At 37.7% G+C, this 26,463-nt stretch overlaps 1 protein-coding gene across 1 annotated transcript in view; it reads right to left on the bottom strand.

Annotated features, from left to right (window-relative positions):
- Window positions 1-11,909: 11,909 nt before the first annotated feature.
- The window catches only part of LOC111144599 (mitochondrial calcium uptake family member 3), a 125,463-nt gene continuing 110,909 nt past the window's right edge, over window positions 11,910-26,463 (bottom strand). The window contains exons 12-15 of the mRNA XM_022498976.1: window positions 19,529-19,637; window positions 17,506-17,663; window positions 16,365-16,433; window positions 11,910-14,712 (exon numbers count right to left, since the gene is read on the bottom strand). Of these exons, the coding sequence (XP_022354684.1) occupies window positions 16,365-16,433; window positions 17,506-17,663; window positions 19,529-19,637 (336 nt within the window). The 3' untranslated portion in view covers window positions 11,910-14,712. The remainder of the gene's footprint in view (window positions 14,713-16,364; window positions 16,434-17,505; window positions 17,664-19,528; window positions 19,638-26,463) is intronic.

Raw genomic sequence — 26,463 nt, 5'->3', positions numbered from 1 at the left:
TATTTATTAAGTGTTTGCTAAACTGAAAGCCTTATAGGCATTTTCTCCTCTAGTTCTCACAAAGACCCCAGGACTCAGCCACTGTCACTCTCTCATCTGGCATGTGAAAAGGCCCAGAACTGGAAAGTGGAAGAAGCTTGCTTAACTACAAAGGTAGGTGGTGACAGAGTCAGGATTTGAACTCAGGAAGTCTGGCTCGAGAGCCATGCCTAGTGAACCACACTATTCTCAACGATGGGCTAAATGTATTTCACCTCTTTATGTATATTTCCCAATTTATCTTTTTTGAAGAAGTTATATCTTCTTGGATTCTGCGTTAAGTCCTTGCCCATTTTTTCTGTTCTGTACAAGGATCATTTAATCTGATAATTATGCAAGTCCACACCTGTCTGCATGATACACTGACTCATTCATTTAGTTGAAAGGTAGAACCGAAATTGGGTTTTTCAAAATACATAGGAATCTAATTGAAAAATTTCATGAATCATTTTAGTGAGAAACTAGTAGCGGGATCTCAAATACAGACAGCCTCAAACAATTGCTTTTCAAAAGCGCTGGTCAGCTCTACATGCTCATCTCCAATGAAAATGCCTCTCTAGCCAGACATTGTATGACAGTTGTAATCACTGAAGTTTAGGATGCAAGAACCACTTCAGTGACTTAAACAATTGTTCTTATTCTTCTGTGTTTGAAGATGATAATGTGCCTACTTGTTATTGAATAGTGAGGTGACCAGTATTCTGGGTCAATTAAAAACCAAGTTGATATCCCTATTTGCCAGCTCTCGAATTTTTTCTTTGTGGCTGTCATTCATCATTTCCTTCCTAATTTATCTCCGGTCTTGGTTCTCTGTTGCTCTTTTGCCCTCAGCCCTTGGCTCTGCCACACAGTTCAGGGTATGTTCTGTGTGTCCTTCAAACCCCTATTTTTACCTAAATAGCTTCAGCTTAATGTAAAATTAAAAAAAAAAAGTTATGTCTTGCTATTATTTATTCTTTATAAATTACATTCTACTGGAGTGATAAAGTGTACCTTTTTAAAGTGAACCCATTTGGAATGTGGTTGCTAAGTTGAGTCCCTACGTGGTATTGATGAGCCATGAGGAATCTGGTCAGAGGGTTCACCACAACTGTTCTCTGGCCACCAGCTCTCTCAGAGCTGAAGGCTGCTTGTGGCCACACACTGGGGGGCGGTGTATGAGCAGCATCCTTACCATCTTAATATAGTCCTCCTATTTTTTCCAAATATGAAATCATCGTCTCCATTACAATTTTGAGAAGAATCAATATCCACTACCAAATCGCATCATCTATAACTCTATTCATCTGTTTCTTACCATCTGGTATCTCACCAAACTCAAAGACACGGTTGCACACTGGCCCAAATTTCCACAAACCAGGGAAGGAACGGCTACGTAATTTTTGGAGCCACGTGCAAAATGAAAATGCAGGGCTCTGTGTTCAAAAAAGCACAAAAAAGGGCTAAGGTATTTAAGTCTAAATTTCTTTTTTTTTTTTTTTCCTGTTCTCTCTCTCCCTCAACTTGTCATGATGTTTTCTATGAGCTACTTAATGTCATGTTCAGTAAATAAAAATTAAAAATGTTAAATTATTGGGATGCCTGGGTGGCTCCTTCGGTTAAGTGTCTGCCTTCCACTCTGGCCATGATCACGGAGGTCCTGGGATGGAGCCCCACATCCAGCTCCCTGCTCAGCGGGGAGCCTGCTTCTTCCTCTGCCTGCCACTCCCCCTGCTCCTGCTCTACCTCTCTCTTTCTAAAATAATCATAATCATGATCAAATTATTAACACGGCTTTCCCCGTTCATGTTTATATTCTCCAATGCCAGGTTTGAATACAAACAGAACATTCAACTCCTATGTGGAATCATCAAAATTATATCATTCATATTTCATGGTACCTTGGCCGTAAGAGCATATACAAGTTAGACGCAGGAAGGTGGTGGAGGAAGAGAGAGGGCTCATCTAGCACGAAGCAGGTTGAAGCACACTCCTTCAGGTATCAGGCATCTGGACGCTGGCAAGGCGAGCACGTGTCTCCGCTGCTGCGCTGGGACCCGATCCCATGACTCCCTGCGCTTGCATTTGCGCAGGCGTGACGCTGCTCCGCCCGCTCCCGCCCGCTGCTGCACGGATAGACCACCACGCTGCAGGTGTAGAGCTACCCGGTGAAGTCCAGGCAGACATCTCGGCTTTCCACAGGCCTGGTGCTCCAACTCACATGGATGGGCAACTCCCGAGGGTACTGCAAGCTCTGAGTTAGAAAGGTCTAAGTACTGGGATTAGGAGTGGGTGAAAGGCTGGTCTCCACCGAGCTGTGATCTCCGGCTGGCTGCCAACGATGCATCAGGGCACTGCCAGCTTAGGGCAGGATGTCCTCCGCCATCCTAGGCTCCCAAATGCAGTGGGATGTGGGTGCCCCGCCCCATTCCTACGCATACTTGCACCCGGGTCCCTGCCAGGGGCCTGGAGGTTGGAAGCAAACACTTGGGCAGGGCTGGGGAGGGTGCGGCTGGGCGGGCAGAAGATAGCCAAGAAACTAGCCCATGGAGGTGCGGAGCATTTGAGACTCGAATGCCCCGGCACAATCTCCATTGTCCCAGAGATTTCACCTGTAAAACAAAACTTCAAAGTAACATTATTAAAAATTTGAAGATGGTGACTAGAGACCATTAGACCCCAATCGTGGGGCCCTCTTGTCCTGGGTTTTGTGCAGCTACGTTGATCACATGACCATGAGGCCAGCGCTGCCCAGGAATACTATGAATGAGTTAGTTGGCCTGCAAGGAGGTAGGAGTAAACTAACAATATAGTTTTAAAATACAGAGAAAATAACTTTAAAAAAATTTTTTTATTTTTCTAAATTTCTTTTCAGTGTTCCAGAATTCGTTGTTTATGTACCACACCCAGTGTTCCATGTAATGTGTGCCCTCCATAATACCCACCACCAGGCTCACCCAACCTCCCATCCCCCACCCTTCCAAAACCCTCAGATTCTTTTTCAGAATATAACTTTTTATTGTTCCTTCTCATGATTAATAGGTGAAGAATTTTTAAGTACCTATTTTATTTTCTTTAAGAAAATTTAAGAAACATCTCACTCATGCATATAAAAATTCCCACAGGAAATACAGTCTTCCCCACTCAAACCATATTCAGTCTTTTTGGTTAATAATAATAATGGCACTGCAAGCTGAATGTACCTATGAGCCAGACATTGTGCTAATTAAGTACTGCAATTAAGTTTACTTTATATAAATTACCTCATCTAATCCCTGTAACATGGGGCAGATAAAATTTTTAGCCTCCAGTTTGGAGATGAGTAACGATATCTGGGAGTCAGCTTGTCTAAGATGATGGTGTGAAAAGAATGGTGATCAGGCTCTATTAGAGTAATGTAGAATAATATTTGGAAGCCTATAATGCAGATATAGCACATCTGGAGGTCAAATTGGAAAAATGTGTAATCATCAGTGGAAGCTGAAAAGGCATTTGAGATGACTCAACTCTCATTCCTTTTCTCAGACTCTAATAAATCCAGGAAATAAAAAGTACAAGATCAAGTATTTATCTCAAATCAACAGGAAAATATTATGCTTCATTGAAAACATTAGAGATGACCTTATTAAACAGGGAATCAAGATTTCTGCTATCTTTATTAGTATTTTACATTGTTCTGTGAACTATAATCTGTGAAATAATACTGGAAATAGAAATAAGAGCAATACTATAGGAATGGGCAAAGACACACTTGCCATCATTTCCATATAATATGATTTACTACCAGAAAACTCAAGAGAATCAGTAGGAAAAAAATGTTGGGACTATTAAGAGTTTAGGTAAGTAGGTGAGTAATTGACTGTTTTTCTATGTACCAACAATAATCAGGTAGAAAATCCAATGGGAAAAATTCCCATTCTTAGAAACAACAAAAAGTATATAGGTTCTAGAAAAGACCTCATCAGAAGTAGTATGACCTAGACAATGAAAGCCATACATTTTGAAGAAAAATTACTGAGATAATTGTTCCTGGATGGGCTAAAAATATTATGAAGGTATTATGTTAGCTAATTTTTTTGTCAACTTGACTGGGTCATGGAGTACCCAGATATTTGGCCCGTTGTTGCTCTGGGTGTTTCTGTGGAGCTGTTTTGGGTAAGATTAACCTTTAACTTGGTAGGCTAAGTAAAGCAGATTGCCCTCTCTAATGTGGTGGGTCTCATCCAGACAGTTGAATCCTGACTAAAACAAAAGAATGCCTTCCTCAAGGAAGAGAATTCCTTTTGCCTTACGGCCTTTGAACTGAAGCAGTGGCTCTTGAGCCTACCGGCTTCAGGACTGGAGCTAAGTCTTCAGCTCTCCTGGGTCTCCAGCTTGCTGACTCACCCTGCAGATATGGGACTTGTCAGTCTCCAAATTCTTGTGAGCCAATTTCTTCTCGTAAGTCTCTTTCTGTATACAGGTACATCCTATTGGTTCTGTGTCTGTGCAGAACCTAATACAGCGTCATTTCTTCTGAAATTATTTTGTGATTTTGAAGTGATTTCACTGGGGATGAGAGATGGCAAGACAATTGTAAAGTTCATCTGAAAGGACATACAAGTAAGAATAGTTAAGAACATTTTTGGAAAGAAGAGAAACTTAAGTGTGGCTTTTATAGGGGGAGGTAGGCTAGTCTTATGGAATATGAAAACATTGTGAAGTTATGATAATTAAAACAATATGGTTATAAGGAAAGTCATTTCAAAAGAGAATAATATCTTAAAACAGATTTAGGTATATAATAATATTTAAAAGACAATTCACTTTGTATTATGTGGCAAAAGGGATGAATTACTCTACAAATAGTACTAGATAAATTGGCTAGATATTTGTAGGGAGATCTAGAGTTAGGTCCTCATTTTTTTTTTTTAACCATTTAACAAAATTAATCCTAGGTGAATTTTTTTAGTTAAATGTAAAGAAAATACAAACCATAAAAATAAATGACAAGAGAGTTATCAAATTGGGACAGGAATTCCTGAGTTTAAAAGCAATGGTGGAGGGGTGCCTGGGTGGCTCAGTCAGTTAAGTGTCTGACTCTTGATTTTGGCTCAGGTCATGATCTCAGGGTCCTGGGATCGAGCCCTGAGTTGGACTCCGCACTGAGCAGAAGAGTCTGCTTGACGATTCTCTCTCTTCCCCTCTGACCCCAGCCCTGGCTCACCCGCTCTTTCTCTTAAATAAAAATCTTAAAAAAAAGTCAGGCAGAAAGATGGGTTGTCCTCCTAGGTGTGATTGGTCCCTAATACCAAGAAGAAATTGGGTTCTGCTACTCATTAGAGGCAAGAAGGACTGTAACCCAGAATATTTTGTAGGTTTCTGGAACTCCATATCCCATACTAAAAGTTGAGGGAAAACCACAGCAACCAATAAAAAGGCAGGATGACTGACTGAGCCCTTTCAGGAATGAAGGTTTAGATTACTTTACCAGGTAAAAAGTCCTGATCAACTAATTCTTCTGGCTGAAGTTGGATAAATAAAGAATGGATGGTGGAAAAAGGAAGGAAGCCATAGAGAACAATTAGGACTTTGTGACCAGTTACAGAAATGGTTATAGTTACTTTTCATATTTTCCTTTTCCTTTTTTTTTTTTTTTTTAAGATTTTACTTATTTTTTGACAGAGAAAGTGAGAGAGCATAAGCAAGGGGAGCCTGAGGCAGAGGGAGAAGCAGACCCCGCCATTGAGCAGGGAGCCTGACTGGGATCTGATTCCAGGACCCAGGGACCATGACCTGAGCTGAAGGCAGACGCTTAACCCACTGAGCCAACCAAGTGCCCCTTCCTTTTGCTTCATATCATATGTGCTTAACGGTATATGTAAACAATATCCATCTTCTCTTTCTTTTCCATTAAAAATATTTCTATACAGACTGTTAGAAGTTAATTTTACAGTTTAATCATCAGGCAACAGAATATTCAGCAGATTTTGAGGGGTAATTGACATCGCCACCGTGGTGTATCTGGTGATTGTTGGGCTCTTATAGAGTCATCACATTGTTGTCTGGCATTTCCGAGTGTGTAGACATTGCATGGAAAGCTGAGGGGTCAAAGGGTGGATCATGGTCCTTATCAATTTCCTTTTAGCTCCAAATTCACCCTTTTTGCCCTACTCTGTAATAGCAAAGATGGGTTTTTGCAAATGTTTCTCATTTGCCAGCCAGCCTGGTGTTAAACATTGTCAGAGGAGGGTCCTAGAAGGACCGTGGAGGAGGAAGGGATTTTTCTCTTCCCGGTTCTGGTATGGCTCACACTCTAGGCTTCCAGAGTGCACTTTGCCTCCAGCCTGTTCTCTGCATGGTCTCTCTAGTGCTAAGTTCCTGCAGGCTACAGTTTCCTCTGGGATTTGGTGACTGCCTGCCTTCACCAGCGCTCAATTCAGGCAGTTGTGGTATGTCTGAGATTCCCAGATAGCATGGGACCCTGCCCCAGCCCAGATCGCTGCTCCTACATCCCACCTTCCACCCTGGAATTCCAGAGCCTCCTCTAAGTCTGCTGGTCTCCTGCAGAAGGCTGCTGCCCCAGATCCTGGTTCGAGCTGTGCCCAGTCCCCAGCAGCAGTCCTGGCACCTGACGAGCTCCAAAGCTCACAGAGGACTCTGAGATGGTGGAGGACTCAACCTTTATGTAGACGGTCTTCCCCGGGACCCCAGAGACTTCCAGCAAGTCCCACATAAGAAGCAGCTCAGTATCTTCACCATCCGGTGAGTCCAAGCTGAGCCCTCTCCAAAAAGTCTTTTCCTTTGAACTCTCCAACGTATTTCTAAGCGCCCTTAAAGTTTGTATCTGTTAATGCAAACATCTGGGGCACTACTGGGTCTGTCGCTATGATCTATTTTACCTCTGGCTAAGGGTTACGTTTTCCTGCTTAGTGTACATAGATAGTATTTGTCTAATATCATGGCTACTACGTAATTGAAAATACAGATTTTGTCATCTTTCTTTGAAGAGTACTGAATTTTGTTTTGGTTGGTGGTAACTATACGGGCAGATCAGCTTGTGCCTGCTATAGATTTATTTTGGGTTTTATTGGGATGGGTCTAGAATCACTCTTACTCTATTGTAGCCTTCCTCTTCAGGCGTGTCTCTCTTCTTGGGTTGTTCAGTGGGGCCTTCACACCCTGACTGATTTGAACTCAGATATATCCCAGGGCTGTGTGACCTCCAGTCACTGCTTTCTGCCATGCGTCCTGGAGTCTTGACTGGCTTATGTGCCCTTAGTATTCAAAGACTTCAGTTTCCCTCTGCAGGTTTCTGGAGCACCTCCTCTGCACAGCACCCTCTTCTCTGGTCCTCTGTCCCACAGATTCCCACCACCTGAGCTAGTCTCAACTCTGGTTTCATTTCTTCTGCCTCACGCAACTTTTCTTTTATGTTTGGGCTTCACGTTCCTCTGCTGCAGTTTGGAAAGTGTTCCCAGGGCAAGAAAGTGAGTGAATACAGAGGTCAGCACACTGGTATCTTTCTCTCAAGGATCAAAGCCCTGAAGTGTTTATTGGACACTGTTGTAGTTTATGATAGAAGGATATGTCTGCTACTAGTTTCAGTCATGGTTGGACCCACAATTCTTAATTGAGGTTTTGATTTCAGCAATTAAATATTTTATTTCTAGAAATTCGATCTGGTAAGTGTATCTGTTTGATACCAATGGGTTTATTTTTTTAAACTGTTTTTGTAATTCCATAGTGTCTTCCATACGTAGTAGCTCTTATGCATTCTGTATTTAGTCCCAACATCTGATTCTTTGGGGTCTGATTTGCTGTCTGTTCATTCTCACTCTTAGTGGCTGGCTTTATCTAGGTTTGGTAGTCTTTACGAGGTTATGCTTGTCTGTAATCTCTGAGCATCTCATTGGATGGTTTCTTCTGCTTTAGCCAGTGTTTCTCTCTGTGTGTGTATACTTGTCTCAGGACCCTTCAGGACCTTCTTGAAGATTTTAGCTCAGAAGAGGGGGTCTAAGATTCAGGTTCTCCTCCTGACTGCTGTTTCAAGGTTCAGTCTGCTCAGATGCTGTCAGTAGAGAATTCTGGCCTCAGGGCAATCCTCCCCCTTCACAAAGCCTGCAGGCCCCCCATTATGCTAGTTTCAAGCCCCTACGAACTCCGAACTCCGTAGCTCCAGCCTGGGATTCTTCCCTATGTTCCTGGTTATTTCCAGCAAGTACAGTTCAGGCTACAAGCTAGCTCATCTTCATCCTGGCTCCCTGAGGTTCAACTCATGGATTTTTAAAAATTTATTTTTGCCTCTTTTTTTTGGAAGGGAGAAATCCCTGGAGATTGAAATGCTTGTGTGTGTTGTATTTTTGGTGGTATAGCTATTGTGGAAGAGAAGTTTATCTCTGACCTAAAATCTCAAGTCTTGGGGAACAAAAACACATGTGTTAATTTTATAATCAGGAAAATAATGAAGAAGTCAACAAATATCTGTATCTGAATTACTAATGTACATATTTATGTGGTAAATAATCACTGAGAAATTGAGTTCTTAGTATAATCTAGTTAGTACTTTTGTGTGGCTTAATTTCTCAAGGCCAAATAGCAGCTAAAGGATACTTACCATAGACTGAATCTTTGTAAGTTTTAGAAAAACATATTTAAGTTGACAAATGAAGCCTGACATTTGGCTATGCCTTAATAGGCTAAACACCAAGCAAATCTTTTTCCTTTATTTGTTCATTTTGCAATAAGTCTTGACATCACCTTCTCCTCTTTCTTAAATTTGCTTACTTAGCAGGGCACAATGCAGTTTTGATGTGCAATCTGATTTCAAAAGAATCTTTGAAACAGCTAATCTTCTGTACACTCACTGTAATAAAATATTACAGCACAAACGGTACATAAGATATTCACCTTCTTGAGAACCTCTTAGCACCAAAGAGCAATGACATAAAAAAGTATAGATTTTCAGTGTTTTTTTTTTTTTTGGTAGATTTTCCAGCTTGAATCTTTAACTCTTATAACACCTAGAGCTTGCAAAGTGTAAAGCATTATATGCCATAGATGACAAATGTTTATTGTTTTTCATTCCTAAACTCATTTCATCTCAGTTTAAAATCTGCTAGTAGACTAATCTACTTGCTTCATCGTTGAAAATATGGGACTGAAAGTGCCATACTGAATTAGACTAATAATCAAGTTCAGTTCTTTGTCTCTTATGGTAAACATCACCAAAATATGTTTTGTGAGAGTATAGCCACTGTCTTCAATTTTTAAATCTACCGATTTATTTCTACCACCATTCCTTTATCAATTAATCCCTTTCCTATCCCTGCCATCCAAGCTGAAATATATGATGGTCCATAAATTCACAATCACCATTACATTTTTTTTTTTTTTAAACCACTTCTGTCCACTTCAAAAAGTTACCTGACTCCTCTGGATTTGGTGAATAAATCTACCCAGCGCCTGACTTTCATGATTTATCCCGACTTTTTCTGAACTGAGATCCTGAGTTTGAAAAATGTGCTTTTCTTGAAAAAGATAAGCAAACACATGGTAAAAACACCAAAACAGCCCAGTAACAGCTCATTAAATATATGAGCTATGGTCCCCTTCATTAAATAGACCTACAGCCCCATCCCCGCAGATGACCGTGTTCAGTTCCGTATGGGTACTTCCAGATAGATTCTAAGTAAGGAGGTTAAATATGTTGTTTTGGACACAAATTTTTCTCATTCCCTCTTGAAACCATACAAAATGAGAGAAAAGCATGGCTTTCTTTCTCAGAGACAACAGTATAGGCACAAAATTTTCAAATCTCAGGACCAGCAGTAATTATCAAGGAGAACTTAAATGCCTGCAAAAGAAAGACACCCTGAGAGAGGCAGATTGACCCTGCAGAGTTCCTGAAACACTTAAGAATGGAAGGATCCAGATACCTCTGCAGCTGGCACTGTCAATAGGATGGACTGAAATTCTGTTTATAAAGCCTTTAGGTCTCAAGCTCCCTCCGGCAACACTACTCCCGCCTCCCCCACCCCCCACACCAGCGGACATTCTGCACCAGGACTAGAAAACAACCCTTGTAGATGGAACGAGAGCCCCAGGAGGCATTTCTAAAATTATGATTAAAAACTTACATATTAACTGATGTTTAGTTCTGGAGAGGAGTCTGGGGATGAATTAGTGATGTGTAAGTACACGAGAAGTTCACAAAAAATTAAGCAAACAGAAAAGGTGAAAATTTTAACCAATGAAAGTAAGAAGATGTATAAGAAAGGAAGTATAATTGATGATGCCATAATTGATTTCACCAAAATTATGTTCAAACTATATAAAAAGGATGGGGAAGGGGAAATGTCCATCTTGGAGGGGGATTGTGTAAGACAACCAAATCCCCATCTTCCTTTGTAGGAAGTCAACGGTCCGTAATCTAAAAAATTAAATCAATCAATCAATATCTATATAACATATTATCCTGAAATAGGCAGTATCAAGAGAAACTGCTACAAGTTTAGAAAGTGGCATTGCCTCTGAGAAACAGAAATGAGGGTTGAGGGGAAGAGAGATGCTGGTTTTATTTGAACCCTCTAGAGCTCTTTGACTTTCAGAAATACGTACATATAACTTTGATAAAGATACATTAAAATATAATTCTATGCAATGCAAGTGTGTTTTTTTTTTTTTTTTAAATATTTTATTTATTTGTCAGAGATCACAAGTAGGCAGAGAGAGAGAGGAGGAAGCAGGCTCCCCGCCAAGCAGAGAGCCCGATGCGGGGCTCGATCCCAGGACCCTGGGATCATGACCTGAGCAGAAGGCAGAGGCTTTAACCCACTGAACCACCCAGGCGCACCCTGCAAGTGTGTTTTGAACTAAAACAGCATATTGTAGATTCTTCTGTACCTTGCTGTGCTCCTATAAAAATATCTTGCGGATCATTTCAGATCAGCATGATGAGCAGACTTCATTCTTTTTCATAGTTACATACAGTGTCATTTTGTAGATGTATTTGTTGGTATGCAAATTTATCAATACATGTATTGGGATATTACAATTCCAGAAGTAAAATTCTAGGTCAGAACTTTGAGTGCATCCAAAGATGCACCCAAATGTACGGTCTCCCCAGTAATTGCCATACACCCTTAACCAACACCATGTATTCCAAACCATTCCAGCTCTTCCGTCTGATATGGGAAAGGATATATTGTCATTGTTGATTTAACTCGCATGTCTTTATTTTTCTAAAAACTGTCCATTTTATTTTTTAAATTTTTTTATTTATTTGACAGGGAGTAGAGAGAGAGAGAGAGAGCACAAAGCAGGGGGAGTGGCAGGCAGAGGGACAAGCAGGCTCCCCACTGAGCAGAGAGCTCAATGCGGGTCCTGGGATCATGACCTGAGTTGAAGGCAGATGCTTAACCACTTAACTGACTGAGCCACTCAGGCACCCCTAATCAATCGCAACTTTAAAAATCTTTCCTCATTCAGATCCCTTCCCCATTCTTTTACTTTCTCTATCCTGTTTCCCATAATCACTTGTCCTTCTCTTCCTTTACAACACTGGACAAAATTTATCTTTTCCAGAAAACTTTCATAATAATGTTTTTATTTCCTCTCGGCATTGTATATTTATGTGCCCATAGTCACAATTGTAGGTATATTCCTGTTTTTAAGATGTCTGCCAAAAATACTGATTGTGATCTAATGATAATTATAAAGATAGAGAAAATTATATCTTTGCATTGGTTTTTGTCATTTACAGTATTTCACAGAATATAAGATGTGACTGATTGCAGGACACACAATTATTTCATGAGCTACTAAAAAAGTAAAAATGCTCCCAATTAAAAGAAAAAAAAACCCCACAACACTTTCTTATCACTTAGAATTTTTATTTTAACATTAGTGAATATTATACAATTCATATTTTTACAGCCTATGGAAGTAAAAGCACTATGTAAAATGTTAATATATAGCTATAAAAGAGTAGGAGTTGTCTTAGTAAAATGATGCCTACCAAGTACCAACATGAGTAAAGCAAGATCTGTTGTAGTGCTGGTTTATTATTATAAGACATTTAAACAATCACTTCTGTAAAGCAAAACTGATATTACGTTAAATCACATGAAACTTTCTGAAAAGCTTTCCAGCACAACTAAAATTCTATAATATATGAATTCCTATTTTACAGTTTGAGAAGCTTGTGGCTCTGTAATTTATTTACATTTATTCAAATACCGATGAGATTAATCTCACTGGCATGTATTGCTATACCAGAGGGTCTAAGATAAAAGGTTTGGTTATCAACAAAAGTTTTCAATGTTCGGAGGTGACATTTTTCAGAAAGACATCAATCCACAGATATACATAAAAACTAAGTACTAAGTTGCTCTATTCAAGGGCAGGTATAGTAATTTTAAGATAATTTAAGAATGTACAACAGGTTGCTTTACAATCATACCTTATAATAAGAACAATAAACTTAAGTTAAATGAATTTAATATGAAATGATTCTGAGAAATAGCATAAACCTTTTAACATGTAGACTTTCTGTAGAGAGTACGATACTAAAATTTAGGTCTAGCTTCATGTTTCCCCAGAATAATTTATAGAAGGAAATCTTGAGAATCCCAGCATACATATATTTAGTCTGTTAATATTTTCAAAGCATTAACATTTTTTTAATCGATGTAAACAACAATCCAGTAAGAGATTTTCACCTCCCATTTTATAGATGATAAAGTTCAACAATGATAATACAGAGGGAATCACTGAATTTACTACTCTTTCTCATTTTATCAGAATATTTTATTTATTCCCATTTTAATATTATGCTGCAGCCTTATAGAGAAATATTCATCTACAATGAAAAGCAAAAAAGACTGCATATGTGATATGCCTTGGGAGAGTGACAGAATTATAAAGAATTTTAATGAGCTAGTTCATTTTTAAATCTCTATTTATAGAACTGTTCTCAATAGCAATTTCTCCATGTAGGCAAGATAATATAACTTAAAGATAAAAGTAAATTGCATTTTTTTCAGTTATGCTGGATAGCAAATAATTAATATTGAGAACATCCAGTGTAAGGTAAAACAGACCTTGGGGCATGTTAAAATGAGTGGGTTGGCACTTTCATTTAGTCAATCAATTGAATCAACCCTTCAAAGCATGTGGAATTAAATTATTATATGATATGGAATCTTAAAATCTATGAATCATATATTTCTATAGCAATGTAATAAATAATACCAGATAAAGAATGTAAAAAGTTTAACAAATACATAGTCAACGTTAATAACATTTTCTTGGGAATAACATTACTTTTTATAAATGGGTGGATGCAGAACTATCAATTTCACATTAATAACTTACACAAACAAAGTATTTCCTATTTTCATAGGCAAAAGCAAGGTAATAGTTGGAGTATGTACAATTTACATTAAATACATCTTAGAAAAGAAGATAAATGAACTTATATTCCACATATAAATATATTAACAAATTCATTCTTTTATTTTTGTACAGTATTCTTTTATAAACTACACTTTTTAAGTGAACAGACTTCCATTAAGTACTATCGAATTATTTTCTCCATGTGAAAGTCTAATATTGTTTCTTACTAGAAAGCTTTTCTTTTCTCTTTAAGTCATATTGTTTTGAAACAATGACTTACACTTAAATTATTCTTTATTACTGGCTGTCTGGTATCACTTCTGCATGTGGTCCTTTCACAAAAAAAAAAAAAAATACTAACTTCTACCAAATATATACATCACTCTTCTAAACCATTTTATATTTGTGTCATATAGTACTCACTATAGGGCTAACACTACGCAGTAACTCACAAAGCTGCAGGAGACTATTCCGACTAGTGTTATGAAAGTCTGCCATCCGTGGTCAGGAGCAGCAGTGTGTACAAGACCATAACGGCAACGACAGGGATGGCTGCCACAAATGCTACTGTTTCCACCAGCAAGATGTGACTTTTTGGAGGGGGAAAAAAAAAATCTACATTTTAAATTTCCTTACTATATACAAGAATACCAGACATTCTGATGACTTTGGTAAATGAACAAAAACTTTATATGATTCACGTAATATATGTTAAGTACTTTTAAACATTAAAAGTACAACGTAAACCATCACAGTATATTATATAGTAGCTTAATTTCTATTTGTTTTTCGAAATTATTTTAATGTAATTAAAAACTTGGTAATAATGGGAATTTATGAACAATTCTAAAGGTCCTAAAATAAATCTCAGGGAATACTCATTTTCTGAAAATAAGTTCACAGTCCAAAACCAAAGAAAATATGTTGTTGCTGTTCATTTTTAAGGGATCTAGATTCCAGGAGTCATACGTTATTTTGAAATGAGGAAATGTCTAATAAATAAAAAAATATTTAAAATACATTCTTACATAGTCATTGGAAGTATCTACATACCTCTGAAGGGAATGAAAAAGTACACAGAGTTCAGTAACTCAAGGCAAAAGCTCAACTTGGTAACACATAACAGGTATAGTTAGTGAGAAGATGTATTTTATGTGTCTTATGTTCAAGAATTCAGTCAAGACAAATCAGAATTAACATTTCATCTTTTCCTTCATTTCTACGGGTTCTGATCTCAGACCTGCTTGCCTCACTAAAATCTGTGCTGCCTGCATCGTCGTGTAGATAATAATCTTTAAAACTTTGCCTTGGAAGTACCTAATGAAAAAAAAAAACATATATATATATATACATGTATATATGTGTACACACACACCAATATTTATTTAGGATGAAACCAAGAGGTGATGGCATTAATCAACTATTCTTACAATATTAGTGTGAAACAGTAAGATACATCATAAAAACACTCGATGGAAAATATAATATTCAAAGACTTAACATAAAATATTTCCTTTAACTTAAAAGTTGAGTATTTTGTTTAGTAACTTATTTTACCTTTGGTATTATAAAGGTCTAAAAGAAATGTTGTTTTTCTCTAACGGTCTATGTACTATTACATGCTTGGGAATGCTACCTAAATGAACAAATGATAGGGTCCTATTTTGTTTTAATGTTAGCTTAAGTTTTTATAGGGAATATAAAGCTCCTTCAAATAGAGACGAAGACCTGACTTCTTTGTTCACTCAGCAGTTACCACCTTAGACAGGTAAATAAGCCTACTTGCCTCTAAATATTTTAGACCCAAATGAGTTCCATAAAACATGAGATCTGAAAGCTTTGCAAAATAGTGGATACCTGGTGTTCTCTTACAGAGACAAGTAAATAGTGGCATATTAAGATCTGGTAAGTTGTAAGGGGGAAGAAACCTACTGAACCATGCTTATTGTGGTATTTTTCAAACTTATTTGACTAAGCAGCTTTTTTGTTTTTTAGAATAATACACATTGATATCCTATGGACCCACTTTGGGAAATATTGCTATAGACAAATCCAAACGTTTCAAGCTCAAGAGAAATAGCAAGAAATATACATTTTTGCAGGCATATATAAATGGACAAAACCTTCACTGTCCAGACCTAACTAATCAGTACCCACAATCAACCAAAATTTTATAGCTACAATAGAGTTTTACAAGAGAAAAGGAAAAGCAAACTTCTCATTCTGGAGATCAGCAGCAAATTTGAGTTATTTCTTCTGGTTGACATAAACTGAATGAATCTCCTGCATCTTCCTCAACTATTGCATTGTACGGTTATAGTTCAGTAACTAATAAATAAGATGGTCTTGCCGTCAGACAGAATGAGGCTCAAATCCTAGTGGGCCACTGACTAGCAAGTTATCTTGGGTAAATTACTCACTACGTCTTTATCTTCCCTGCTGTAAAATGGGACATCTATCTGTGATACTACATGAGGAACACCTCGTACAGGGCCAGACACCTCAAATAACTCTAAAAAGTTACCTGCTATTATTACAGCCAATGTTGGGACATGATCCTATAGAACAGTAACTGATATTCCTTAGATGCTAATGGTCCTAGATGATAAAAATCCTACATGGATTCATTCTACTGTATCTGCTCAGATACAAAACTGTAGGCTGAATAGAAAACTTTTCTTTCAAGATACTCCAAGAGAATTCCAGTCAGAGGAGTATTTATTCTAGTTCATTTCTGGATCACGGCTTAATAGTAGCAAACCAGTGCTTTGTTGTAATGACTAATTCTTAAATAATGGTCTAAAATCATTAGAAGAGTAATATGTAAATTGAATTAGTGGCCTAAAAATAAAAAAACAAGTTGTAAGTCTATTTCTTTCAGCGATTTCCTAAATGTCATGATAGAAAAATAGATTATTATCCTTCCTTTGTTACTGAACAAATATAGACAAACAGAGACACTAACATACTTATCTGCTATGAAGTTCCTTCTTTAGACAGGACTTGAAAGTGGGATACTTCTGCACTGTTTTATAACCCTGTAGAACAGAGGGTTAAAAAGTATACAAATGTAAATAGAATGTTACCGGCTACAGGTATACAATAAATACATAAAGCAAAAATAAAAACACACAACATTTGAGAGAGAAATACAGTGTCAGAGGCTTATAGGATAATTTATATTTTAATTCGATCTTGCTACTCTAAAATTTTTAGCAAAAATACCCTTTCAGGTATTTGCACCATCAGTCACCCATGTCAACAAATGACCGCTAGGTGGCAGTTAAGTACACACACAGTAGCTGTACCAACAGTTTGGATTTTTAAAAAAATCATTAAAAAACCTTTAAAAACATGGTTTCAGATGAATCTTGATTTTTTTTTTTGTTATATGTAACTTTTTATCTTTTTAGATGTATAATACTTAGGGGTATTCTTACCAAAGAGAGAAGACTGAATATTCTAGCTGTTAATAGAAAAATTTTTCTTTTTCCATTTGTGACACATTCACAAATATGTTAAATGTGTAAACATTTGTTGACTTATGCTATATTTCATTATTTAAAACATATTTCTGAGAAAAAAATCATTAGTAATTTTCAGTATAAGGTGTTAACAGGAGAAAAACCAGTTCAACAGACAAAACAAAGTTATTTTTTTTTTTACCTTGTTTTCCATTTAAAGTACTGAAGATGTAGTGACTTAAGAGCCTTGAATTGCTAAGTGGAAATGTCCGTCATGTAAAATGAGAATCATGCTATTTCTTTGCAGAGTACCAAGTCTGAACTGCCTGTGTGCTCAATGAATCAATCAAACAATATCTGGCAACATTTCTCCCCACAAACTGAGATGGAGACATTAAACTAATTGAATATGAAAATAAGTTACTGAAATTCAAACTGATTTATATTTTTAAAAAGCATTACCTTTTATCACCTCAAAGTGTTTTTGGAAAATAAGTATGACCTTATGTTTTTTGTTTTTAAATGAAACATTTCATGTTTATATCCTTAAAAATTTATATAAATTGTTTTTGAAACTTAGATGGAGTTTTTTTCCTTCTTCAATTTTTAAAAAGGATATCAACAGGTTTCAAATTTATTGGTTTACCCGGAATCCTCGATGGAGTCTGTCTTTCATAATTCCAATAAATTCTTTATAACTTAATTGATCATCTTTGTCAACATCAAAAATCTTGAAGACTGTGTTCACTAAATGTGGTGAAAGTTTGAGGCCAGTAGCTACATAGACAGCACGCTTAAATTCATCTAGATAAATGTTACAGAAAAGAAGTAAATAGTTAACATTATTTTTATAATGTGTTAATTGCTGAAAAGGTTATAAAAGTTTTTCTAAACATGGGTCATGACCTGAGGTAACACATGAATCTTCATTAATCATGCTATCTTTCAGGAACAGAAAACTTTGTGGTCTGAATTAAAAGGACCAAGAAGTAGCTGTACCTTAGGTTAATAAATGTATTCATAGTCAGTGGATGTTTAATGAGCACCTACTATCAGTGACAGACACTTTAGAAATTAAGAGAATAAGTTATCAAGAAACTTACAGTTCAGATGGGCGATGAGACACCTGCCCAAATAACCACAACACAAGACCACACAAATATTAACAAAGTGTATGAGAATTTGGACCTGAGTGATCACTTCTGTCTGTGGTGTGGAGTTGTAGGGAAGGAGAGAGAAGAGCGGTGATTAGGAAAGTCTGCGATTTGTTTGGGAGCTGAGCAATGAGGGATGGATGGGGTCAGCTTGTGGAACTGAAGAGTTTCCATAGCAGGCATGTCACAGGAAAGGTCTATGTCTTAGAAAGATTATTCTATGAGTTGTCTAGGAAACATTAGAGAGGAAAATGGATAATGGCAGGAATACCACAGAGGTGGCTACGGTAATAGTCCTTTTGAGAAGTTAAAATCTGAATGAAAGTGCTGGTAGTCACAACAGCAAAGAAAGATACATTTATTCCTACACCTGCAGGAGCACACATTTGATTTCCTTCATTCCCAGTAACATAATGTAAAAGAGTGACTCTCCATTCTGAACTAGGTAAGCAGATGCTGACTTGTTTTTCTTCTCAAGGTTGACTACTGGGTTTATCATGGCAATAAATGCTGGTCTGTGAAAGCGGGGCTCCCAGAATTTTGGTGTGAAAACACTAAAGTAGGTTGAGTTGAGAGGAAGCCTTGTTTGAACATCTGTACTAGGCAAAGGATGGGACAGGAATAATTTTCGGATTTCTCTAACTCATTCATTCATGAATGAAGCCAAGTGAGAGATTCAATATCTATGTTTTGGGGACAGAGATAATTTAATTAGCACTTAGGGGCTATAGTTTGGCTTCACCCCAGCACTCGGGAATAACAAGACTGTCCTTTGAGATTTAAACTTGGATATTAGCATTTACTAGATTAGAGCAGACACAGGTAAAATTACCTCAAAGACCTACAAATAGAAAGTCCTCATGTAGCAAGAGTATTATAAAAGGACATGGTCCATGAAGGAAGGGAAAGTGGTCACAGCCACAGAGTCCCAGAAAAAGGACTGGACTTGTTAGTCTGTCTATAGGGCAAGAATGAGCTGGTTGTGAGGACGACAGCATTCTGAATTCTACAACAGCTGTATTACTTTGTAAATTAAGCAAAGTCAACATTCGATTTTATATATTATTCATAAAACTTGATTAATGTATGTCCACAGCAGAGGGAACTCTGGGGGCAACATTCAGGTTTCTGAGTCAGCAGAGATTGGGGATAAAATCAGAAATATAAATCTCATCCTGTGATGATGTTTGGGCATGGCCCAGTGGCTCTTTTATAAGTAGACACATATCCCTCAATGTTACCAGTGGCCATGAAGTTTCTTCCTCTTGGATCTTTATAAGCATCATTAGCTCTTCCCCATAACAGGAAATGAAGGCCAGTTACAAGGTTAACGGAAAAATTTAGCAAATTTCGCTAAACTCTGCGTGGAGAAAATAGATTTCCCATCGAAATAGATACCACACTTTCAGGCAACTTGATGGCTAATATGAAATGTCTCATTAATTTGTTGTCAAAGTCCCTAGAAACAACATAGGATTATTTTTTGCTTTTAAGTTTTGAAAGATGATTACATACCTTGCCCTATAGAACGACTTGCAAAATTATACATATTCAAGGCTATTGCAAAGTCTTCCAAGTTGTTCAAAAACTGGAAAAATGACCTGAATTCGTCAAACGTGATGCCCTATATTGAGAGAATATATGTAAATATATTTAGTTTTGCCAAATTTATTACAATAAATATCCATACTTACTAGAGATAAATAGATTAAGAACTGCAATGTATCTTGTAAGTAAACATTTCCAGGGCACATTCTGATGAAGCCTCCTTTTTCCAAATGAAATGTAAAATTTACTCAGATTTATTTCCACTGCATAGGGTGGCTGCCATTAGCAATGATAGCTGAAAATATTTTTAAAACACTGTCCTATCAGCACAAAGTTTCAAAAAATGATATAACAAAGATGCATAAAAAAGTTTCAATTGTGATAACTCTATTTGAGGCCTAAATTTTTTAAAACCTGAAAGTAACTATGATTAAGAAAAAACAAAAAGTAAAAGGAAGATACCCCTTAAAACACCAGTTTCTCCTGTTTATGTATTCCTTAAGTATAACTTAGCATTAGGAAGGTCATCAACATCTGTAATAATGACATGCAAAAATCAGCATGTTGAATAAGCCAAAAGGAGTGTACTTTTACTTATTTCTGCCATAACACTGCCAGGATGGCAGGAGAAGTACAATGAGAGTACACTTAGAGTTCTGGGCCCAACACACAGGGCTTGGTGAGGGACCATGGAAAGGCTTCTAGAATGTCATTTACATAAACTGGAATTATTGCTACTGCTACTAGTTCAATTAAACAGGAATGTTATTTAAAATAAGCACAATGGGGGCGCCTGGGTGGCTCAGTGGGTTAAAGCCTCTGCCTTCGGCTCAGGTCATGATCCCAGCGTCCTGGGATCGAGCCCCGCATCAGGCTCTCTGCTCAGCGGGGAGTCTGCTTCCTCCTCTCTCTCTGCCTGCCTTTCTGCCTACTTGTGATCTCTATCTGTCAAATAAATAAATTAAAAAAATAAATAAATAAAATAAATAAGCACAATGTAGCTTAGCTAATACAAATTTGGACATGAAGAGCTACACTTAATTATTGTATTCTCAGCAAAATTGACATAATTGAGAAAGTAAACAGAAAAAGAGCAAAGGGCTAAGAGCTGGGACTTAACAATTTTGCACTTTAATATAGAAGTAAAAGGAAAGGGAAACTAACAAGACAGCATTGGAAAACCAGGGAAAGAACCAGAAGAGTCTACTTTAATATAAGCCAACAACTGATTAAGTGGTTAGCCAAATAATATTCATTACCAATCTATTATCAAAATAAAAATACTGATTGTGGGTATACATCATTTCCACCTCACTTGCAACCTCTTTTTACTTATAAGGAGAATTCTCATTGTCTTTTCTCTTCACAGTTTTCTTTCTCTTTCCTTATAGTCATTGATGGACACTCCAACCCTGGATTCTGCTTTGTGACCCGATCCCTCCTGCCATGTTTTCCAGAGAGGGCTGTCTGAATCAACTCGGGGGACAGAGCCAGAAGGGATTTGTCTTGATGTGGAGAGCTTGTTGCTAGGGAAACTGGTCATTGTTCTGGTTCTGTATCAGTTTATGCTGTGACCAGCTGCCACAGCAATTTTTAAGCAAAAGTATAAACAAAAATGTCAATACTTTAAGGGAACGTAAGATTAAAAAGCAAATCAAGGAATGACAGAATAGAATGTTCACCATCTGAATCTTTAGATTTTTCAAAATAGTGTCCTCATGTATGGAAAAGACAAGTCAAATACAAAACCATACAGTAATTCTTCTGTGTAGATTAAACTCTTTGTGTTTGGAAATACAGAACTGTAAACTGAAAAACAGGCATTCATCTTGATGGAGATAACTTAAAGCAATCCGTTCTTAACAGCAGTGCAGGAAAGACAGTGTCAAAGAGAGGGAGGATGGACATTTCTTCCTCCTCTCTATCCTAACCACCAGAATCACTTTTGTAATTAATCATTTGGATTTGAATGGAATGTGTCCTAACTGTTAGAAGGGGAGTGAAAATAAGTAACTTACATTTTAACAAAAACAAAACGATGATAACTGAAAAATTTAAAGCATCGAAGAGACATGAAACTGAGAGTTCAGAAATAAACCCAAATACCTATGATAGACTGATTTTCAAGGCTATTTACTGGACAAAGAATATCTTTAACATCTCTTTAAAAAAAGGTGTTGGACAACTGTATATCTACATGTAAATGAAAGGTGTTAAAATTTTATTTCATTCCATATACAAAAATTAACTCAAAATGGATCAAAGACCTAAAGTTAATAGTTAAAATTGTAAAAAAAAACAAAAAACAACAACAAAAAAAACCTTACAAAAACCAGAAATGAAAACTTCATGACCTTGGAATTGGACAATGGTTTCTCCCTTTTTTTCCAACATTTGTTTTTTTAACATTGTTTATTTTCAAAGTGGAAGGGATGTTGTATCTCCTACTTGGTAATGGTTTCTTAAAGATGATGCCCAAAGTATGAGCAACAAAACTAAAAATAGATAAATGAAACTTGTCAAAAGTAAACATTTTTGGGTATTAAAGGATATTATCAAGAAAAGTAAAAAGACAACCCATAGAATGGGAGAAAATATTTGCAAACTATATATCTGATAAGATTCTAGTATCCAGAACATATAAAGAACTGTTAAAAATCAACATAAACACAACATGAAGAAAACATTGGCAAAAGACTTGAATAGACATTAGTCCAAAGAAAATATACAAATGGCCACCAACCACAGGAACAGATGTTCAATATCATTATTAATTGGGGAAATGCAGACTGAAATCACAATGATCCCACTTCACATCCACTAGGATGACTAAAAATAAAAAGGCAGGCGATAACAAGCTTTATTATAGAGAAAAGGTAGAGAAATCAGAAACTTCATACATTATTAATGGGTTAATATAGCTACTTTGAAAAGTAGCTTGGAAGTTCTTTAAAATGTTAAAAATTAAGGATGTTTTGTGACCCAGCTATTTACTCTAAAGTATATATCTCATTCTCTGACAAGTCGAAATATATGTCCACATGAAAAAATACAGACAAATGTTCGCAACAGCATTATTTGAATAGTCAAACTGGAAACAACTCAAAAACAACTCACCATCTGACAAATAGAAGACGTGTGATATATCTATATAATAAAGTATTATCTGGCAATAAAAAGGAAAGAAGTGGCAATATTTGCTAAAATATTGATGAATTTTGAAAAAGTTATGATCAGTTAAAGAAGCCAAACACAAAGGATCACTAATTGTATGATTCCACTTACATGAAATACCCATTATAGACAAATCCACAGAAACAGGAAGTGGATTAGTGGTTGCTGAGGGGAGCAGAGGGGAGGTGGAATGGGAAGTACCTGCTTAATGGGTTATAGGATTTCTATTTAAGAGGATGCAAAAGTTCTGGAACTAGTACTAGTGATGGTTGTATAACATTGTGAACATAATTAATAGCACCAAATTTTACTCTTTAAAATAGTTAAAATGGTAAGTTTTATGTTATGTATATTTTACAGTTAAAAACTTACATCTACTACTGTAATATGTCATTCAGGATAGGAACAAGTGAATATAAGTGCACTCGGATTGAACTGTGGCAAGGCGTAAGTGAACAAAACTGCGATAGTAGATAAGACATAATTCAGTAAAAAGACAAACTAGAAAATGCTGTAGATATCAAATTGCTACCATAATGCTCCCAGTGTGTGCGCTTGTGTGTCTTTGGTGGAGGTGGAGAGGCCTAAAATATTAGAAGACTAGGAAGAGACTGGGGGAGCCGTGCCATGGAAAATGGCAGGACAAGGCCTAAAGAATCAATCCCTCTACTGAAACAACCATTAGTTGGGAAAGACTGACAGAACCAACTTTTTTGAAACTCTGGAATCTAACCCAAAGTTTAGAGCAAGGAGGGGACTGGTTAATAAAGAGACAGGTTGCTGAAATTCAGTGTGAGAGCTTTGTGGTGTTTCTGTCCACTGAACTACCATTTTTATCTTTCAGTGCTGTGGCAGCAGCTTTGGGGTAGAGGCTGATGTGCCTGGTGTGGCTTCCTGGTGCCAGGGGGCGAATACGGGCCTTGTTATCAAAATATTGTGGTATGCGATTTGACTTGTCAGGTATTTCCTAGAGGGAGTAGCACAGAGGCTGACTTTTTATTTGCGTCCTGGACTGGTTTGGCTTTCCTAGTGGTAGATACTATCAAAATGTATAAGGATATGCACACTCTGTACCTGTTTGAGGCAAGGGATGACAGATGGGGCAAGTGGCAGACAGAATCCAAAAACCTGGCAAAGAGAAGCCTGAGGAGAATGGTTATTAGAATAGGGGCTCAGAGGGCCATTGTAAATACCTAGGAAATTAAACAGGCCCAGGAACTGAAACCATTTTGGAATAAGCAGAAAATTCGAACTTGGAAATTTACTGGGTGAATGACCCGAGGTAAGTCCCTTAACTCTTTCTGAATAACAGTTTCTTCAAAGCTTAATAACAAATTTTACTACTTTCTTGTGCATTACACAGTTATTATGAGAAGCCCTCTTCCCTTCTGTGGTCTCTACCTACATTCTCTCCTAGGTAAGTTCAGCTGGTCCCATGGCATTTACAGTTTTTTTAAATTATTTTATATGGCACTAAATTCATCTGTTCAAATTTCAAAAGGGACAAAAGTGTGTACAATGCAAAATCTCCCTCCCTCCTACCCACCCTTGTTCCTTAGTCATGCAGTTTCTTTCCTTGGAGAAACCACTGTCTTTAGTTATGTGGGTCCTTCCAGAATTAGCATAGGCTATCTTTTTAAACAATGGTAGTATACTATACACATTGTTTGAAACTGTGCTCTTTTTCACTTGTGTCTTAGAAATCATTCTATAGTAGTGTACAAGGAATCTTCATCTTTTTTCAGGAATACCTTTTCCATTCTATAGATACATCATAATTTAACTACTGATTTACTGAAAGACATTTAGATAGCTTCCAATCTTTTGCTATTTCAAACAACACTCTAATAAAGAACATTGTATATCTGCCGTTTCATATGAGTGAATACCTATGCAGGTAAAATTCACAAAAACAGAAGAAAAGCTTTAAGTTCTACTTTAAATACTATCAATTCATTCAACAGGTGTTCTGGGGGAGGGGGGAGACAAGATGGCGGGGAAGTAGGAGGAGGCGCCCTTTCAACCTGTACCCTAAAGTGAGCTGATTACCTTCCAAAGAACTCCGATCACCCACGAAATCAGCCTGAGATCAGAATTACACACGTCTGGATCTCTACAGGAGCAGAAGACGCCAGTGGGCAGGTAAAGTGGAGTGGGAATGTCGGCCTGATATCGGAAGATTAACAAAAGGGGGAGGGAGCCACCAGAGGCAACCCATTGGAAAGTAACAGCCCTAATAGGAGAGTGCCCTGCGTCTGGGGACCAGCATTAACTTGGAGTCTGGTAGAAAGCACTCAAAAAGAGCAAAGGATCATGGTGGGGGGGGGGATTGTGGGAACTGGGGTGCCTAGGGAGAGGGGCTTAAGTCCCCAGACCCAGGGCAGCCACCCATGGTGCAGAGCCAGAGAGAGTGCGGCGGAGAAACCAGGTCTTGGTCCCTGGGCCGCCAGCGCGCCTGAGAGCGCGTGGGGTCCGGCTCCCGTGAGGGGCTGGGAGCCTCGCCAGCCGGCAGAAGCACAGCCTTTTTGCAGTCCCCACACGAGTACACGAGTGCCCTGCCGTGCTATCAGAGTCCGAGTCGCGCCCTGCGCCCTCCCCTGAGAGAGGTGCGCACAGGAACCAGCCTGGTGCTCTCGGACCCGGAAAGACCAGGCACTCCCAGCCCGGGCCAGCGGGAAAATCTCAGTGTGCGATCGCTGCTTGGAACCTCTCTGGCGGTGAGCTGCCCAGACAGCTGCTGCTGCCATGGTTTTGGGTACAAGCAAAAAATCCTGCGTCCCCAGGGACCGCGACTCAGAACCTGCTCTGCCAGCGACCAAGAGGGAATTTACTTGGGCTCTGCAGCCAGACTGAGGCTTCTCTCTGAGAGGGAGGTCAGGGGGCAGAATGCTTTCCTCTAAACCTACAAAACCCAGCAAAAGCAGTCAAGGCGAGAGAGAGAAAAAAAAAGTGAACAAACATAAAAACCTCCAGAGAACAAAAGCCTGAAAAAACCGGTTTCCTCAGAGCCCACCCCCTTGAGGGGGGCAGGAGGACTTAACTCAGAGAACATCATTGACTGAAAACCCACATGGCAGCAGACCCCTCCCCAAGAAAACCAACCAGGAAAAAAAAAAAAAAAAAAAAAAAAGACAAGAGAACAACCACCACTACTTCATAGGACAACTTTTATTTTTAATTCGTTCCCACTATTCTGGCTCATTTTTTTTATATAGATAATTTTTTAACCTATTTACCATCACAGTGAGATGTCCAGTACATCAGATTCCATAATAACCTTCTAACCTGAACTTTTTGATACATACACCTGTGTTTTTCTTTTGCATTTCTATTTTTTAATTTCTTTTTTTTAAATTTTAGTTTAGTTTAGTCTAGTTTATTCCTTTTTAACTTTTATTTTCTAATATTCATATAGAGTTAAACTTCAAGGTAATCCCCTTTCCTCAATCAACGCTACCCCTATAGGTAAACCAATTTTTAATCCGCCTTTATCTTAGGAAAGTTGAGTCCTTTAACAAAGATATCAAGATACATCCAGGAAGAATCAAAACAACCTTCCTCGCCCACACTGAGAATTTATAACCACTCTCCCATCTTTTTCTTCCACCAGTGTTTCTGTATTTTTGTGTTTGTCCTGATAGTATATAAATCTTACACTTGGGGTTCTTTTTGACAAGGTTCTTCCATTATTTGCTTATATATACATATAATATTTTTTTTTCCTCTTG

Source organism: Enhydra lutris, unplaced genomic scaffold (genome assembly GCF_002288905.1).
Source record: "Enhydra lutris kenyoni isolate GAN:26980312 unplaced genomic scaffold, ASM228890v2 scaffoldscaffold11, whole genome shotgun sequence".
NCBI lineage: Eukaryota > Metazoa > Chordata > Mammalia > Carnivora > Mustelidae > Enhydra > Enhydra lutris.
This window is presented reverse-complemented; position numbering and strand designations above follow the sequence as displayed.